Source organism: Stegostoma tigrinum, chromosome 16 (assembly GCF_030684315.1).
Source record: "Stegostoma tigrinum isolate sSteTig4 chromosome 16, sSteTig4.hap1, whole genome shotgun sequence".
Taxonomy (NCBI): domain Eukaryota; kingdom Metazoa; phylum Chordata; class Chondrichthyes; order Orectolobiformes; family Stegostomatidae; genus Stegostoma; species Stegostoma tigrinum.
The window spans coordinates 3558895-3578174 of record NC_081369.1 but is presented as its reverse complement, the minus strand read 5'-3'; the positions used below and the strand labels follow the sequence as shown (position 1 = coordinate 3578174).

General features: G+C 44.9%; 1 protein-coding gene across 1 annotated transcript in view; it reads left to right on the top strand.

The window, feature by feature from the left end:
- The window catches only part of hydin (HYDIN axonemal central pair apparatus protein), a 654146-nt gene that overhangs the window by 487865 nt on the left and 147001 nt on the right, over positions 1-19280 (top strand). Inside the window, exons 50-54 of the mRNA XM_059651568.1 lie at positions 3094-3213; positions 5999-6158; positions 11098-11270; positions 13043-13241; positions 13795-13894. Coding sequence (XP_059507551.1) covers positions 3094-3213; positions 5999-6158; positions 11098-11270; positions 13043-13241; positions 13795-13894 — 752 coding nt within the window. The remainder of the gene's footprint in view (positions 1-3093; positions 3214-5998; positions 6159-11097; positions 11271-13042; positions 13242-13794; positions 13895-19280) is intronic.

Here is a 19280-nt window from a genome sequence, read left to right as displayed (position 1 = left end):
GTCAAGAATTATTTGGATGTAATTATGTTAATCAACTTCTTTCAACATGTTATGGCACACCTTCAGGGCTGTGGGTCTTGAACCTAGATCTCCTAGTTCAGAGTAGGGACCATTACTGCTGCACTACCAGATGCCCATTATAAAATTATACATTTTTAAAACAACCCAATTGTAGCATTATTTACAGCCTGGATTTTCTTGTAATAATACACTACTTTCTAGTTAGTTCTGATGATATCCAATCATACTAATCTGGCATTGCACCATTGTTGGTTTTGTTGGTGACAACCACATCCTGTGAATAAGTAAAAGTTATGTTCTCTCTTTCATTTGGGTTTACTTAGCAGAGCATATCACAAAACAAGTTCCAAAATTTTCGACTTATGCTTGGAAAGATAATCGTTTTGATAGTTCTTGCTCTGCTGAAAGTAAATGGGGCAGTTTAGCATGACCAGTATTCCTGAACCATTTTTTTCCCCATTCCAGCCTGGCAGAGAATAATCTGAAGGAACTACTGCAAGCAGTAAAGAAGTCTTGTAGAATCTCGACCTCATTGAAATACTTGGTTGCTCATTACTTTGAAACTTCACTGAAACTGTCCACCGGACTTTCTGATTCCTTAAGAGTCAAAAGTCTGGCAGTTCTCTTGCTCGTCACCACTTCTATTGGGTGCCTTGTGCTTTTGAGTGGTTCCTGCATGGCCCCGTTCAGTCAGGACTAAAACATGCACAATGATATTGCTCGAGCTCACTGAAAACCTTGGATTGTCACACTGCCTAACCAGCTGATGTGTTAGATACTGTTATTTTTGACAGCAAATGTGTAAATTATCATTCAATAACAAGGGTTTAGCTTGTTGGACATGTATCAGTATTATTCATAGGACTATGCACCCAATTGCCTACAAATTGATTTTAGAGGACTTTTTCAATTATAATATGTCTGGACATATGTGTGCTTCTCAAATTCTGACCTCTCGCTTGCTGTGCCTTTGGTTGTGTAGAACCTAAGCTCTAAAATGTTTGCCTCAAACTCTGCTTATTTCACCTTCCTTCCTCCTTTTGGAACTCCTGAAAGTACATTTCTAACGTATTATTAGACGAAAAAGAATGCAGAGAAGATTTACTAGGGTGTTATCTAGACAGGAAGGTTTGAGTTATAAGGAAAGCTTGGATATGCTGATGGGTGACCCCCATTAGCGATCTATGAAAACATGAGAGGCACAGATAAGGTAGATACCGGACAGCTTTTCACCAGGGTACCGGAGTCTAAAACTGGAGGACATAGGTTTAAGATGAGAGGAGAGAGATACAAAAGTGCCCAAGGGCCAGGTTTTTCACACAAAAGGTGTGACTGTCTGGAACAGGCTGCCAGAGGTATTGGTGGAAGTCGATACAATTTTGTCATTTAAGAAACATTTAGGCAGGTACATTGGATGAGATAGATATGCAGGGATAAGGATCAAATGCAGGCAAATGTGATTAGTTTAAATTGTGAAAACTGGATAGCATGGGCATGTTGGGACAAAGGGCCTATTTCCATACTGTAGACCTCTATGACTCTATGCTGTTTGATCATCTGCTCTGATATTTCCCTATGTGACCTGATGTTACATTCCATTTTGTACTGACTCTGTGAAGTGCCTGTAATTTTTCTTTTCACATTGAGTTACAATATTAGTGCAAAATGATGTTGTTATTCTTGAGTTCTGAGTTCCAGGAAGTTCTGCTGGGCACGTGCTCCTGATATAGTGTATTGAATAGCATGAGTGACAGTGGTATATAGGCTATATCACCAGAAAATTCATTCCGCCAGTTCTTGGTCACCCATATGTGGTCATTAGACTTATTGTGGCACTGTTGCTTATCCTTCGGTCCAGTTGCATATGGGTGATGTTTTGAGGATGGTCCTCGAGGGTTTCCTGATCTCTGCAGGATTACGGTGTCTTTCCTGTTTCCATTTCCAGCACTAATGGCACCAACAGTGCACCTCCTAACATGGAAACCTTCCTGCCCTTGTGTTCACTTTCTTGCCATTTACTGTTACTTACTTTTAAACAAGAACATTGATGCTACCTTTAAGAAGAGTAGGCTTGTGTTTTATCTGAGGCACCCAGCCTAAACACGTTAGATGGAAGACATTAATGCGATACCCACTAAGTCAGATTCTATAATCAATAAAAAGAGGTAGATGCACCAAATTTCCTCGCATTTCATCTCAATTTAAACAATTAGGGTCTCGTTGTAAATGCAGACCCTCATTCACAAAAGCAATTCAGTTACTAAAGCGTATCCATGATTCTAACTTGGACTTGAGTCAGGCGTCAGTGGAGGTCAAGGTAGTTCACATACAACGACATCTGGGTAATTTTCCAATTCAGGCAGCAGTAGTGACTGTGCAGGCCTCCCCTTAGGAAAACCGTGAAGTGCTTTTGAAGTGTAGACACTTGCAGATTGGGGTCTACAATCGGCATAATAATTTTCAAATGTCCTGAACATCCATGACTTTAATTACTCCAACTTTGCTGGCTGTGCCATCAATTGCCTAGAATCTAAGCTCTGAAATGCTGTCCTTAAACTTTGCCTATCTAACCTCTTTCCTCTTTTTAGAATCCCTTAAAATAAACATTTCTTGAGGCTATAGAAGATGCTATATAAATGTAAGGTTTTTTTATCGCCCAAAGGCAAAGAAGAAGGGAACTTAGTGGGGAGGGTTATGGAATTATGCTGACTGGCTAAGTCAAAGTGGTCATCATAAGTGGAAAGCAAGGTATGTTAAACAGTGAAAGCATCATTACAGAAAAATCTCTGAAGTGATAAGAGTGGTGGAATAATTTGTGAAAAATGGAAAATACTAGAAATACTTAATGATTACTTTTGTAAAGATGTCACGAGAAAGAAAAGCACTGATTTGGAAATGGCTGGTGTCGTCAAAATCACAGGTGAAGCTTCATAAAAGCAAGTGATAATGTTGCACAAAGTAATCCCAAGGTTCTGTGACAGTAAGTATCTCTTAGATAGCCAAGCTAATTTCTGCTAGCTGGAGCGTCTGCCTTGTATGGCCATCTGTCTTTATCTTCGCTTTATTTCCCAGTGTTGTCTTTCGACATCGGAAGAAGAGCGTGAAGGAAGAAGAAATTCCTCGCAAGAAGTACATCATGAACACAGGAGTATTTCAGTTTGGGCCACTGCTCTGTGGACTAACAAGGGAAAGGCAAGTAACAGAGTGAAACAGTACAATTGTTAATCAGGAGCTAAGGTTGCTAACTCTCCAGGATTGCCCTGGAAAATAAAGAATAATCTCCAGAGTACCTCCTTAAATAACTCAGGAAAAAATAGGGACATTAGTTTGTTTTCATGTGGTGAGTCTTGGAAGATCCTTGGCAAGACTCAATAGAGAACCTTTGGAATTTTCTATTCCAGAGAGTTGTGGATATCCCATTGTTAAATATGTTTAGGCCAATTTAGATAATTTTTTTAACCTCTTGGCAAATTGAGGGATATGGAGAATGAATGGCAAAGTGCAAATGAGGAGATAGTCAGTCAATCATCTCGAATGGTGAGATACATCTGACATGCTGTGTGATTTACTCCAGCTCCTATTTCTCATGTTCTTTATGTTCTTGTCAGTAACAGCTTAATCCTCTTAATGTCCCTGTGGAGGAAAAAACATTCACTATCCTTGATGTCGAACTCAGTCTAGAGAAATCAAAGACACCACCAGTGATACCAACATCCTCAGAATTAATTTTAACATTTTCTGCTTTTTGAAAAGCCGACACAATAATTGGGAGAGCGTAAAATCAGGCTTGGTTGCAATTCATAATGACCTTGGAAATGGTGTTGATTCTGCAAAATTATGAGGACAGGCTTTGTAGATGAGGTCGGATTTCCACTGAGATTCTTTCTTCATTTGTGTTGCATGAGATATGCCGTCAGGGAATGTTTCTGTTGCATCATCTGAAATGCCATTTGGATGGAGGTGATGATCTGTTTCTTAATGTACAGTAGTTCATGTGGCATATATCAAGGTGGGAGTTCCATGATTTTGACCCAGAGACAACAAAAAATGGCAATATAATTCGCAATAAACAACTGCACCACCCAGTCGCGAACCATTTTAACTCCCCCTCCCATTCCTCAGACAACATGTCCATCGTGGCCCTCCTGCAGTGCCACAATGATGCCACCCGAAGGTTGCAGGAACAGCAACTCATATTCCGCTTGGGAACCCTGCAACCCAATGTTATCAATGTGGACTTCACAAGCTTCAAAATCTCCCCATCCCCCACTGCATCCCAAAACCAGCCCAGCTCGTCCCCGCCTCCCTAACCTGTTCTTCCTCTCACCTATCCCCTCCTCCCACCTCAAGCCACACCTCCATTTCCTACCTACTAACCTCATCCTGCCTCCTTGACCTGTCCGTCCTCCCTGGACTGACCTATCCCCTCCCTACCTCCCCACCTGTACTCTCCCCTCCACCTATCTTCTCCTCTATCCATCTTCAGTCCGCCTCCCCCTCTCTCCCTATGTATTTCAGAACCCTCTCCCCATCCCCCTCTCTGATGAAAGGTCTAGGCCTGAAACGTCAGCTTTTGTGCTCCTGAGATGCTGCTTGGCCTGCTGTGTTCATCCAGCTTCACACTTTGTTGTCTTGCATCCTCCAGCATCTGCAGTTTCCATTATCTCTGATACAATATAATTCCAAATCAGGAGGTATCTAAAAACTGAAAGAACTACGGATGCCTTAAATCAAAATCAAAAACAGAAATTACTGGAAGAGCTCTGCTGAGCTTTTCCAGCAATTTCTGTTTTGGCTCAGGATGCTATGTGTCTTGTAGGGTGACTTCTAGGTGGTGATGTTGCCATGTACCTGATAACATCATCTTTTCTTTTGGAATTTAAAAGGTACTGTTGAATGAGCCTTGAAAAGTTACTGTAGTGAGCTTCGTAGATAGTACAAGCCACTACTACAGTGTGTTTCTGGTGAAGACAGCGCTTCCTTAAGATGATGGACTGGGTGCTGATTAAGCAGGTTGCTTTGTCCAGAATGGTGTTGAGCTTCTTGAGTTTTGTTGGAGCTGCACTCGTTCAGACCAGTGGAGAATGTTCCATCACAGTCCTGATTTGAGGATAGTGGACAAGCTCTGAAGAGACAGGAGGTCAGTTATTCGCTGCAAGTTTCCAAATCTCTGGACTGCTTTTGCAACAACAGTAGTCACATGGCTGTATAAATTAAGGGTATCTAGGTGAGACATTTAAAGTGATTAAATTATTCAATAAGAGAAATTCATTTCCCAAGTGGGGATTGCAGGGCAAGGGAGTGAAACTATTATTAATGCTAGGTTATTGAGCAGTTGTATTGTGTGTTTGGAATTTTTTGTTAATTCATTCATAGGATGAGGGCATCACAGACTAGGTGGCATTTATTGCCCTTCACTAATTGCCCAGAGGGCAGTTAAGAGTCAACCACAACGTTGTGGATCTGAAGTCACATGCAGGCCAGACCAGGTAAGGATGGCAGTTCCCTTCCCCAAAGGACATTAATGAACTAGTGTGCTCCTATTTCTTCAGCTGTCTTTATGCAAATAGCAGTGGAAAAATGGATCTCTCTGTTGGACAGCAAATGAAGTTAGGTTAATTGAAACCATCAAATACAAAATTGATATTTTCGTTAGGTGAGTATTTTAATTGTTAGAGATAAAGCTAAGTGAATATATTACAATATAGATTAGCCAATGATCAAATGGCCAAGTGGCAGAATTGTCTGTACCTGTCCCTTTTATTCCAAGATGCCTTCCACGATTGAGTGAACTGACTATCCTCACCATCCAGAATCACACAAGGAATGCTACTGAAGGCACGCATTTCTAAGGAATTGATACCTTAGAACCTTTGGTTGCAGGAGTGTGTAAGAAAGTAAAAATATTAGAAAAGGGGAAAAAGTGACCCAATCAATTGTAAGGGTCATATAATTAAAGTTATTTTTCTGATTTTAGGTATAAGGAGGGTCAATACCCAGAAAACAGGGAAAATATCAGAATAATGAATACTTCACCTGTGGTGGCCGAGGTTTCCTTCTGTTTTGAGCATGACACAAAAGCTGCCACCTACCTTGTGGATCCACCCACTATGACTCTTGAGGCCAACGAGAGAAAGGTACACATATCCACGACACAATGGGAGTTGTCATTGATGTGATGTCTCATTCAGCCATTTAGACAGCTGCAGAGCGTTTGCTAAATACTTTAGATCACATGGAGAGTTCTCACTGTATTCTTAATGTGTTTGCTTCCAAGAAGATGAGACTTTGAAAGCGTAAATGCTGTTTTGTTTCTGCAGGAAGTTGAATGCAACAACATTTTTTTTCAGTCTGCCATTTTTTAAATTGTTTCTTTAGATCTTAAGACACAGGAGCAAAATTAGGCCAGTCCAGTCTGCCCATTAGTTCATGGCCGATATGTTTCGCAACCCCATTCTCCTGCCTTCACCCCATTACTCTTGATCATCTTACGAATCAAGAACCTATCTATCTCTGTCTTAAATATACTCAGTTGAATTCCATAGCTTGCTGCAGCAATGAGCTCCATAGATTAACCACCCTCTGACTGAAGAAATTCCTTCTCATCCCACAACTTGAGTATCTCCCCTTACTCTGAAGCTATGCCCTTGGGCCCGAGTCTCTCCCACTGCTGGAAACAACTTCTCCCCACGCACACCATCCAGACCTCTCAGTATTCTGTAAATTTCAATGGGATCTCCTTTCATCCTTCTAAACTCCATTGAGTACAGATCCAGAGTCCTCAACCACTCCGCATATGACTAGACCTTCCTCTCCAGGATAATTTTTGTAGACCTCCTCTGGGCCCCCACTAGGCCAACATATCCTTCCTTAGATACAGGGTCCAAAACTGCTCCATATTCCAGTTGCAGTCTGACCAGAGCTTGATACAGTCTCAGCAGTACATCTCTGCTCTTTATTCTAGGCCTCTTGTAATGAGTACTATCATTGCATTTGCCTTTGCAATTGCCAAGTAAAAGTACATGTTAACCTTAAATGAATCCTGAATTAGGAGTCCTGAGTCCCCTTGTGTTTCGGATTTCCAAAACCTTTCTCAATAGAAAAAATAGTCTACACCTCTATTCCGAAGTGCGTAACGAAAAGTACATAACCTCACATTTTCCGACATTGTATTCTATCTACCACTTATTTGCATACTCTCCTATCCTGTCCAAGCCCTTCTGCAGCTTTCCCGCTTCCTCAGTGATACCTCTCCCTCCACCTATCTACCTATCCATCTCCATAACTGTCTCCATGGGCTGTGAATATCACGGGTAAGGGCAGTATGCTGATTGTCAAGTGTTCTTTTGGACGTGTGGCGAGCTATCACCTTGAGCCACTACAGTACACATATTACAGAGACACTCCCAGTGCTGTCAGGCAGTGAGTTCCAAGATTCTGACCTAGAAACTGTAAGGAATGGCGATAGTAGTGCCAGTGATGTTTCCATTGCACTTGCTGCCCTGTCCTTCTACATGATACAGGCCATGGGTTTTGCAAGGTGCTGTCGAAGAAGTATTATTGAGGTGATGCAGTGCATGATGTATATGGTACACACTGTCATCACCATCTGCGAATAGTGCAGGGACTGAGTCTTGAAGGTGATGGATCTAGGGCCAATCATGTTGTTTTAAACTGGGTCGTTCCAAGCTTCGTGAATGTTGTTGGAGCTGCACTCAACCAGGCAAGTGAGAAATATTCAATCTTACTTATGACTTAAGTCTTATGGAGGGTGGAAGGGGTCTGTGGATTCAAGAGGTGAGTAATGCTGTTTAGAATTCTCACCGTTTGACTGTTGTAGCCACTGGACTTATATGGCTCTTCCCGTCAGTTTATGGTCAGTGGTAAGCCCAGGCAGTCAATGGGTGATTTTACAAAGTTAATACCATTGACTGTCAAATAGTGTTGGTTAGGTTAACCAGTTTTGGAGAAAATTTGTGTATCACAAATATTACTAGCCACTTATTGGTTGAAATCTGAATGTTCTGTAAATTTACTGTATGCCACCACAGTTTGCTTCAACATCCATGAAGTTGCAAATGGTACAACCGAACTCTGTGCAATCATCAATATAATCAACCACATCTAACATCAGGGGAGACAATGGCCTAGTGGTATTTTCACTGGAGTGTTAATTCAGTGACCCAGATAATGTTCTGGAGACCCAGGTTCAAATCCCACCAGAGCAGATGATGGAATTTGTATTCAATAAAATATCTGGAATAATGAGTCTAATGATGACTGTGACTCCATTATTGATTGTTGGGAAAAGCCCTAATGCCCTTTAGGGAAGGAAACTACTATCCTTACCTGGTCTGGCCTACATGTGACTCCAGACCCGCAGCAATGTGGTTGACTCTTAACTGCCCTCTGGACAATTCAGGTTGGGCAATAAATGCTGCCTAGCCAGTGATGCCCTCATCCTGTGAATGAATAAATAAATAATGCAAGAAAGGTAATTAATAAAACCATTGAAGATCTTTGGGCCTAGAACTCTTTCCAGATGAACTCCTGCAGACGTGCCCTTGTGCTGAGATGATTGGCCGTGAGAAACAACAGTTGTCCTTTTTTGGTTAGTATCAGTTTAACAGCGGACAGTTCTGCACCCCCCCCCCCCCCCCCCCCACCACCGGCCAATGCTATTAACTTCATTTTCCTCAGGGATACCATACTGAGCCAGTTCCTGCGCTGATGTGAAGGGCAGTCATCCTCATGTCATATATTTGCCAGAACCAAGTGGCCCTGTCAGTTAGACTCCAGGTTTAAAAGGCAGCATAGGGTTATGAAAGCAGACAAGAAATTAGAGTTAAAACCATGGTCAGAGTCTCAACAATATTATTGAATAATGGAGCGTTTTTCATATGGAACCCAAAATGAACACTGGTCATTACTGTTGAATTGCTGTCATATTATTGTACTGTTGATTCTATCACTTCCCTCATAATTGAGATTAGATTTATGTGATAGCAATTGACCAGTTCATGTTAAACCTAGAGGAACGTTTACCTGATTAATCTTTTATATTCCAGTTAATGTTGTAGCCACGCATGGACAACTTGGTTAATGGTACAGCAAGTTATGGAGCATAAATATTCAGAATTACAACCAGGATAATAAAGTGTGAAGCTGAATGAACACAGCAGGCCAAGCAGCATCTCAGGAGCACAAAAGCTGACGTTTCGGGCCTAGACCCTTCATCAGAGAGGGGGATGGGGAGAGGGTTCTGGAATAAATAGGGAGAGAGGGGGAGGTGGACCGAAGATGGAGAGAAAAGAAGATAGGTGGAGAGGAGAGTACAGGTGGGGAGGTAGGGAGGGGATAGATCAGTCCAGGGAAGACGGACAGTTCAAGGAGGCAGGATGAGGTTAGTAGGTAGGAAATGGAGCTGTGGCTTGAGGTGCGAGGAAGGAATGGGTGAGAGGAAGAACAGGTTAGGGAGGCAGAGACAGGCTGGGCTGGTTTTGGGATGCAGTCGGGGGAGGGGAAGAGCTGGGCTGTTTGTGTGGTGCAGTGGGAGGAGGGGACGAACTGGGCTGGTTTTGGGATGCGGTGGGGGAAGGGGAGATTTTGAAGCCGGTGAAGTCCACATTGATACCATTGGGCTGCAGGGTTCCCAAGTGGAATATGAGTTGCTGTTCCTGCAACCGTCGGTGGCATCATTGTGGCACTGCAGGAGGCCCATTGATGGACATGTCATCTAAAGAATGGGAGGGGGAGTTTAAATGGTTCACAACTGGGAGGTGCAGTTGTTTATTGCGAACCGAGCGGAGGTGTTCTGCAAAGCGGTCCCCAAGCCTTCGCTTGGTTTCCCCAATGTAGAGGAAGCCACACCGGGTACAATGGATACAATATACCACATTGGCAGATGTGCAGGTGAACCTCTGCTTAATATGGAAAGTCATCTTGGGGCCTGGGATGGGGGTGAGGGAGGAGGTGTGGGGGCAAGTGTAGCACTTCTTGCAGTTGCAGGGGAAGGTGCCAGGTGTGGTGGAGTTGGAGGGGAGTGTGGAGCGAACAAGGGTCACGAGAGGGTGGTCTCTCCTGAAGGCAGACAAGGGTGGGGATGGAAAAATGTCTTGGGTGGTGGGGTCGGATTGTAGATGGCGGAAGTGTCGGAGGATGATATGTTGTATCCGGAGGTTTGTGGGGTGGTGTGTGAAAACGAGGGGTATCCTCTTTGGGCGGTTGTGGCGGGGGCGGGGTGTGAGGGATGTGTTGCGGGAAATGCGGGAGACATGGTCAAGGACGTTCTCGACCACTGCGGGGGGAAAAGTTGCGGCCCTTGAAGAACTTGGACATCTGGGATGTGCGGGAGTGGAATGCCTCGTCCTGGGAGCAGATGCGGTGGAAGCGGAGGAATTGGGAATAGGAGACGGAATTTTTGCAGGAGGGTGGGTGGGAGGCGGTGTATTCTAGGTAGCTGTGGGAGTCGGTGGGCTTGAAATGGACATCACTTTCTAGCTGGTTACCTGAGATGGAGACTGAGAGGTCCAGGAAGGTGAGGGATGTGTTGGAGATGGCCCAGGTGAACTTGAGGTTCGCGTGGAATGTGTTGGTGAAGTGGATGAACTGTTCGAGCTCCTCTGGGGAGCAAGAGGCGGCGCTGATACAGTCATCAATGTAACGGAGGAAGAGGTGGGGTTTGGGGCCTGTGTAGGTGCGGAAGAGGGACTGTTCCGTGTCCACGTAATCTACAAAGAGGCAGGCATAGCTTGGGCCCATGCGGGTACCCATGGCCACCCCCTTTGTCCGTGGGAATCTTTTTTTGAAGAAGCGTCTCGACCTGAAACGTTGGTTTTCTTGCTTCTCTGATGCTGCTTGGCCTGCTGTGCTCATCCAGCTCTACACCTTGTTATCTGTTATGTTCAATTCTGATCCCCCTGCTGTGTCATTAAACAACACTGTAATTGTGATGTGGAATAAAGACTATCTAAATATGTTCTTGAGACAAATAAATTTGAGACTAAGAGATATGACAAGGAAGTGGAGTTGATATCTATGGTAAGACTTCTGAAGCTCACAAATTGTTCTTTCCAGTTCGTCTCAATTTGGGCGTATCCAACCTCTTCTGGTAAATTTGATGACTGCCTTGTTTGTTGTATTCGAGAGAATCCTGAGCCAGTCCTCTTTAAAATTTGCTGCTATGGAGTTCGTGCAGAACTGGAACTTGACCGCAAACAGCTACACTTTGACAAGATGATCCTTCACAGGTCAGTCAAAGACATGGATATGAAAACAACACATTAGAGATGGGCAAATTGAATCACTTTACATTCAGAAATATCCTGAGAGTTTCCAAAATGTTTGACTCAAAAACAGCAGCTAGTTAATGCCCTCCATTGTTTGTAGATGAGAGCCTCTCTTTGCACATCCAATGCCTGGTTAAAAGCTGCAGCTTTTTTCATAAGAAACAGTGAGAATAAGGCAGCATCTACCAAAGCCACCTCTCTTTCACACCCTGAAGCTATCCACATCCTTCTGTCAACATCCATCTGCCGCCCACTTCCACCTCCATCCCACATCTTCATTGTATTCACATCCTACTGCTCACATTCGCCTCCTTCCCACACCCTCCTCCTGTCCGCATCTGCCTCCTTTCCACACCCACCTTCACCAAAGATGAAGAAATCCAGCAACTGTCCTCAGACAGCACCTTCCAAACCCATGGCCACTTCCATCTAGAAGGACAAGGACAGCAGATATATGGGAACAACACCACCTTCAAATTCCCTTCTAAGCGACTTACCAGATTGACTTGGAAATGTGTCACCATTCCTTCACTTTCACTGGTCAAAATCCTGGAAATCCCTCCCTAAAGGCATTGTGGGTCAACCAACAGCAGGTGGACTGCAACGGTTTAAGAAACACCACCTTCTCAAGAGCAACTAGGGGTGGGCAATAAAAGCTGGCCCAGCGTGATGCCCAAATCCCTCCTTCCACAACCAATTCCTATTTACATTCTCCTGTCCACATCCTCTTCCCTCCTAATCCTTCTCCTGTCGACATCCTCTCGTCCACATCCTCCTCGTATCCACATCCTCCTATCCACGTCCTCGTGTCCACATTCTCCTCCCTCCCAAACCTTCCTCCTATCCACGCCCTCCTCCTATCCACACCCTCCTCCTATCAACATTCTTCTCCTATCTACATCCTCCTATCCACATCCTCCTCCCTCCCATACCTTTCTCCTATCCACATCTTCCTATCCACACCCTCCTCCCTCCCACACCCTCCTCCGATCCATATCTTCCTCCTATCCGCATCCTACTCCCTCCCACACCCTCCTTCTATCTACATCCTCTTATCCACATCCTCCTCCTATCCATATTCTCCTCCTATCCACATCCTGCTGTCCACATCCTCCTCCCTTTGATAGCCTTTTCGCCCTGCTGTGCTGAATTTGTAACTAGCACAAGATGGACAGCTGCAACTTCCTGGAGCCCATTGATTGCACTTTGTTTTTCATTCCTCCTCTAGAACCTGACATTAACAGTGTACTCTGATCACTTCCATATTTACATTTTTCTGGACAGCAGTAGCTTTGGAGGCTCTTACGCTTCTGCGTCAGGACGTTGTTGATTCATGTCCCACTCTGTGGACTTCAGTAATCCAGGCTGATACTTCAGCGCATTATGTGAGATTACTGAACTGTCAGTGGATCAGTCATATCATAAAATCTTCATTGAAGATCATGACAGCCAGTCAAGTAGAAATGATAGATCTCATGTAACTGGTGGAGAGAGAGCAGGGGAGCTCTCCCTGGTGTAATGGTCAATATTTATCCCAAGTATAAAGCAAACTGTCTGGCATTTGCCACAATGCTGTTAGTGGGAGCTTTTATTGCATATACTGGTGACTTCCTCTCCTACATTATCACACCAACTGAACCGCAGAAATGTATTTTATTATTTGAAAATTATTTTGAAATGTGCTGAGTTTCTAAAAGGTTTGATACAAATACAAGTTTCTTTTCTCCTGTTAGGAGGGATACCAAGAGCCTCACTATGCGGAATAATTGCCTCCTGCCAGTGGCTTGGAGAATCACTGGGCTGGAGAGTCTAGGTGATGATATCTCTCTATCTCAAGATCAGGGCATCATCAATCCCAAGAATGAATTTTCAGTGCAAATGAACTTCAAAGCCATGCGACAAGTCAATCTAAGAAAGTACATTCGATTAGAGGTAATGTGGGATGAGAAAATGAGTAATAAGTAGTGTAATGTGTTATTCTCGTCCAATAGGCTCTTAATTCAAAACAATATAATTAACTGAGAAAGGATACACAGCAAAAGCATGAGCCTGAAAGATGCAGCTAGTGCACTCTGTGTGAAGTCTGGGGAAGTGGCTGTGAACAGAAGCACAGTCCCAATGGCAGAATATGACCTAATTTCATGTGTAATGTCTCACTCCTACAAGAATCCTGACAAGCAGCAGAGGGCTTCAATCTGGGTACAAGAAATAGTTGCCATTGTCAAGGTGGGTGGTCAGTGGAGACCATGGTCACAGATGGGAGCTGCTTTGCTCAATGTCTCCTGTGAAGTATAGAGGACTCTGGTTTACAAGGAGAGTATAAAACAATTAAAAATGCAAATAAGGGAACTTTGTTACAGATGTCTGTAATTGAATCCTCATGGCTGATCTGTGCCATAGTTCCATTTACCGACTTTGACTGAAATCCACTCGTTCTCAATGTGTGTTTATATTTGTTCTGCACCATATTTTTCCTGTCTCCCAGGTCCACGATGCAGAAAATGTCCTTGGTATTGTTCAAACTGAAAACATTCTGATTCTTGCAGAAGCTTATGATGTGGCTCTGGACATCAGTTTCCCAAAAGGTAAGCCTGCTTCTGACAAAAACACAATACTGTGGTTGCTAGAAATCTGAAGCAAGCACAAAGAATGATGGAGAAACTCAATAGGTTTGGCCCCATCTGTGGAGACAGAAGCAGAGTTAATGTTTTGAATCTGGTATGGCTCTTCTTCAGAACTGAAAGATGTTGAAAAATAGTTTTTTGTATATACTTTTGACTAAGATTGAAAAGGAGCTAGAGAACAAATGGTGCAAAGCCCAATACAAAAGACAAAGGGGTTGTTAGTAGTGGATAGAAAAACAAGATGTAAAAAAGATGTAAATTAAGATGTGAAAAGGAGAGAATGAGCTCTTGCTATTAAGTGTGAAGTAAACAAGACACAAAGATTGTGGGAGGGATGGGGAGGAGAGAAGTAGTTAAAATGGAGGGCAGACATAAAGCAGTCAGTTTCAGAACATATTGAATTCAGTATTGAAACTTTGAGGCTAAAAGTGCCAAAATGAAGTATGAGGTGTTGTTTCTCCATCTTGTGCTGTGCTTCATTGGAACATTGTAGCAGGCCCATGACAGAAATGTTAGCAAGAGAGCAAGATGGTCTATTAAAATGGCAAGCAACTGGCGGTTAGGTTCACTCCTATGGATGGAATGGAGGTGTTCCTCAAAGCCGTCACCCAGTCTATGTTTGATCTCACCAATGTAAATGAGACCACATTGCGAGCACTGAATGCAGTGGACTAGATTAAAAGAGGGAGGAGTAAAATGCTGCTTCACATAGAAGATGTGTTTGGGGCCTTGGACGGTGAACAGGAAGGAAGTGAATGAGCAAGTGTTACACCTTCTGTGATGCATTGGAAGGCGCCATGGGGAAGTGAAGAAGCACTAAGAGTGAACCAGGGTGTCATGGGGGGATAACAAGGCGTAGAGCTGGATGAACACAGCAGGCCAAGCAGCATCAGAGGAGTAGGAAGGCTGATGTTTCAGGCCTAGACCCTTCTGAAAAGGGCCCGAAATATCAGCCTTCCTGCTCCTCTGATGCTGCTTGGCCTGCTGTGTTCATCCATCTCTACGCCTTGTTATTTCAGATTCTCCAGCATCTGCAGTTCCTACTATCCCTGTCATGGAGGGATGTTGCAAAATGTTGACAGCCAAACAGAGGGGAAGATGTGTTTGGTGGTGGCAACCTGCTGGAAGTGGTAGAAATGGTGGAGGATGATCCTTTGAATGCAGAGGATAGTGAGGTAGAAAGTAAGGACAGGTAGAATGCTATCGTTGTTTTGGGAAAGGAATAAACTGAGGACAGAAGTGTGGGAGATGGTTTGGACACAGCGAAGAGCCCTATCAATTACAATGGGACGAGGAGGGGTGGGGGGTGGAGTCTTCATTTGAGGAAACAGGTTGTTATGCCAGAGGCAGCCCATTGAAAGATGCCACCTTCAGAATAGATGTAACAGGGAAATGAAGAAACTGGGATAATGGAATGGAATTCTTGCAGGACACAGGATGTGAGAAAATGTAGTCATAGTAACTCAGGGAGTCGATAGGTTTGCAATGGATGCTGGTGAATAGCGTATCCTCAGAAATGGAGATGGTAAGGTCAAAAAGGGAAGAGTCAGAGATGGACTAGTAAGGATGAGAAAAGTCTTGCTTCTGATTCTTTTACAAATTAATTCCTTTGTTTCTTGCTTTTGAACTCTAGGATCATTCAAACAAACAAAAAAATTCTTCATAGACCTTCATGTCAAAGGGTTAATCTCTTGTCATCATTCTGTCTTTATAGATGTGTGCATTGTTGTCTGTCCCTACTTCATTTCATAGATCTTAGAGAATCCCTACAACGTGGAAACAGGCCCTTTGGCCCAACAAATCCACACTGACCCTCAGAGCATCCCATCCAGACCCATCCTTGTACAACACACCTGATCTACACACCTCTGAACACTACAGGCAATTTAACATGGCCAATCCAACCTAACCTGCACATCTTTTGATTGTGCAAGGAAACCAGAGCACCCCGAGGAAACCGACATGACGCAGGGATAATGTGCAAGCTCCACACAGATAGTCACCTGAGGGTGGAATCAAACCCAGGTCCCTGGTGCTGTGAGGCAGCAGCACTTACCACTGAGCCACTGTGCTGCCTCAGCCTGCCCTTGAAGCATTGGTTGTCCAAGCTATTTCAAAAGATAGTTCAACCACATTGCTGTGGTTCTGAAGTCATAGGAGACTAGAACAGGTTAGGACTGCAGATTTCCTTCCCAAAAAGGCATTGATGAACCAGATGGGTATCTCCAGAACATCACCCTGGGTTCTGGATCACTAATTCAGCAACATTATCACTACACCACTGCTTTCCCTGTTTTGTAGACCTTGAATCTTCCTGCATCTCCATTAAATTATTTCAATACGTGAGGGCAAATAGAATTGCATACTAGCTTGACTGCCTCCAATAGGATGACGTCCCTATACAGGACTAACAACTACAGAATCTCACAGATGCAGAAAATCTGGAACAACAATGGGAAATGCAGAAATACTCAGCAAGTTCGGGGGATGACAAATGCGTTAACATTTCATTTGTGAAACTTACGTCAACACTGACCATTAAGTGAAGCATTGACTTGTCACTGCTCTGTGCAGATGATGACAGCCTGTTAATTTTTTCCAACACTTTCTGTTTCTGATTCAGCAGAAGTCTCAGAATTGGATTCAATCAAATTAACAGTGACAATGTTATTTGCATGAATTCCCCATTGTGGATTATCTTGCAACAAATAAAAAAAAAATTCCGTACAGACATCCCAGAGACTTAGCTAATTAATATCATTTGAAATAAAGATTTAATGTAATTTTGAAATCAAGTAGAGTCTCAGACTGCTGTCACTGCACAGCAAGATGAAACTGTATGACGTATTTATGTTGTACTCTATATGTGTTGCACTGATGAGAAGTAGTGAATTTCTTACAATGCAGCAGAAAGTAATTCATCACTATAAAGTGCTTTGGGACAGCCTGAAGTCCCAAAGCAATTTATAAATGCAATTTTTCCCCCATTCATCATGAACTGTTGCTGTAGCTTATGACCCTGGCTAAGAACTTAAAAAAAAACAGGAACAGGATGGTAGATGGGAACAGGATGGAAACAATATGATAGAGATAATGGGAACTGCAGATGCTGGAGAATTCCAAGATAATAAAATGTGAGGCTGGATGAACACAGCAGGCCAAGCAGCATCTCAGGAGCACGAAAGCTGATGTTTCAGGCCTAGACCCTTCATCAGAGAGGGGGATGGAGAGAGGGAACTGGAATAAATGGGGAGAGAGGGGGAGGCGGACCGAAGATGGAGAGTAAAGAGGATAGGTGGAGAGAGTATAGGTGGGGAGGTAGGGAGGGGATAGGTCAGTCCAGGGAAGACGGACAGGTCAAGGAGGTGGGATGAGGTTAGTAGGTAGATGGGGGTGCGGCTTGGGGTGGGAGGAAGGGATGGGTGAGAGGAAGAACAGGTTAGGGAGGCAGAGACAGGTTGGACTGGTTTTGGGATGCAATGGGTGGAGGGGAAGAGCTGGGCTGGTTGTGTGGTGCAGTGGGGGGAGGGGACGAACTGGGCTGGTTTAGGGATGCAGTTGGGGAAGGGGAGATTTTGAAACTGGTGAAGTCCACATTGATACCATTAGGCTGCAGGGTTCCCAGGCGGAATATGAGTTGCTGTTCCTGCAACCTCCGGGTGGCATCATTGTGGCACTGCAGGAGGCCCATGATGGACATGTCATCTAAAGAATGGGAGGGGGAGTGGATCTCATCCGCCTAGCTGAACTCGTCCTCACCCACAACAACTTCTCTTTTGACTCCTCCCACTTCCTACAGACTAAGGGGGTGGCCATGGGCACCCGCATGGGCCCCAGCTATGCCTGCCTCTTTGTAGGTTACGTGGAACAGTCCCTCTTCCGCACCTACACAGGTCCCAAACCCCACCTCTTCCTCCGGTACATTGATGACTGTATCGGCGCCGCCTCTTGCTCCCCAGAGGAGCTCGAACAGTTCATCCACTTCACCAACACCTTCCAACCCAACCTTCAGTTCACCTGGGCCATCTCCAGCACATCCCTCACCTTCCAGGACCTCTCAGTCTCCATCTCAGATAACCAGCTAGAAACTGATGTCCATTTCAAGCCCACCGACTCCCACAGCTACCTAGAATACACCTCCTCCCACCCACCCTCCTGCAAAAATTCCATCCCCTATTCCCAATACCTCCGCCTCCGCCGCATCTGCTCCCACGATAAGACATTCCACTCCCGCACATCCCAGATGCCCAAGTTCTTCAAGGACCGCAACTTTCCCCCCACAGTGATCGAGAACGCCCTTGACCGCGTCTCCCGTATTTCCCGCAACACATCCCTCACACCCCGCCCCCGCCACAACCGCCCAAACAGGATCCCCCTCGTTCTCACACACCACCCCACCAACCTCCGGATACAACACATCATCCTCCGACATTTCCGCCATTTACAATCTGACCCCACCACCCAAGACATTTTTCCATCCCCACCCCTGTCTGCTTTCTGGAGAGACCAGTCACTCCGTGACTCCCTTGTTCGCTCCACACTGCCCTCCAACCCCACCACACCCGGCACCTTCCCCTGCAACCGCAGGAAATGCTACACTTGCCCCCACACCTCCTCCCTCACCCCTATCCCAGGCCCCAAGATGACAGTCCACATGAAGCAGAGGTTCACCTGCACATCTGCCAATGTGGTATACTGCATCCACTGTACCCGGTGTGGCTTCCTCTACATTGGGGAAACCAAGCGGAGGCTTGGAGACCGCTTTGCAGAACACCTCCGCTCAGTTCGCAACAAACAACTGCACCTCCCAGTCGCAAACCATTTCTACTCCCCCTCCCATTCTCTTGATGACATGTCCATCATGGGCCTCCTGCAGTGCCACAACGATGCCACCCGAAGGTTGCAGGAACAGCAACTCATATTCCGCCTGGGAACCCTGCAGCCTAATGGTATCAATGTGGACTTCACCAGTTTCAAAATCTCCCCTTCCCCAACTGCATCCCAAAACCAGCCCAGTTCGTCCCCTCCCCCCACTGCACCACACAACCAGCCCAGCTCTTCCCCCCCACCCACTGCATCCCAAAATCAGTCCAACCTGTCTCTGCCTCCCTAACCTGTTCTTCCTCTCACCCATCCCTTCCTCCCACCCCAAGCCGCACCCCCATCTACCTACTAACCTCATCCCACCTCCTTGACCTGTCCGTCTTCCCTGGACTGACCTATCCCCTCCCTACCTCCCCACCTATACTCTCTCCACCTACCCTCTTTACTCTCCATCTTCAGTCCGCCTCCCCCTCTCTCCCTATTTATTCCAGTTCCCTCTCCCCATCCCCCTCTCTGATGAAGG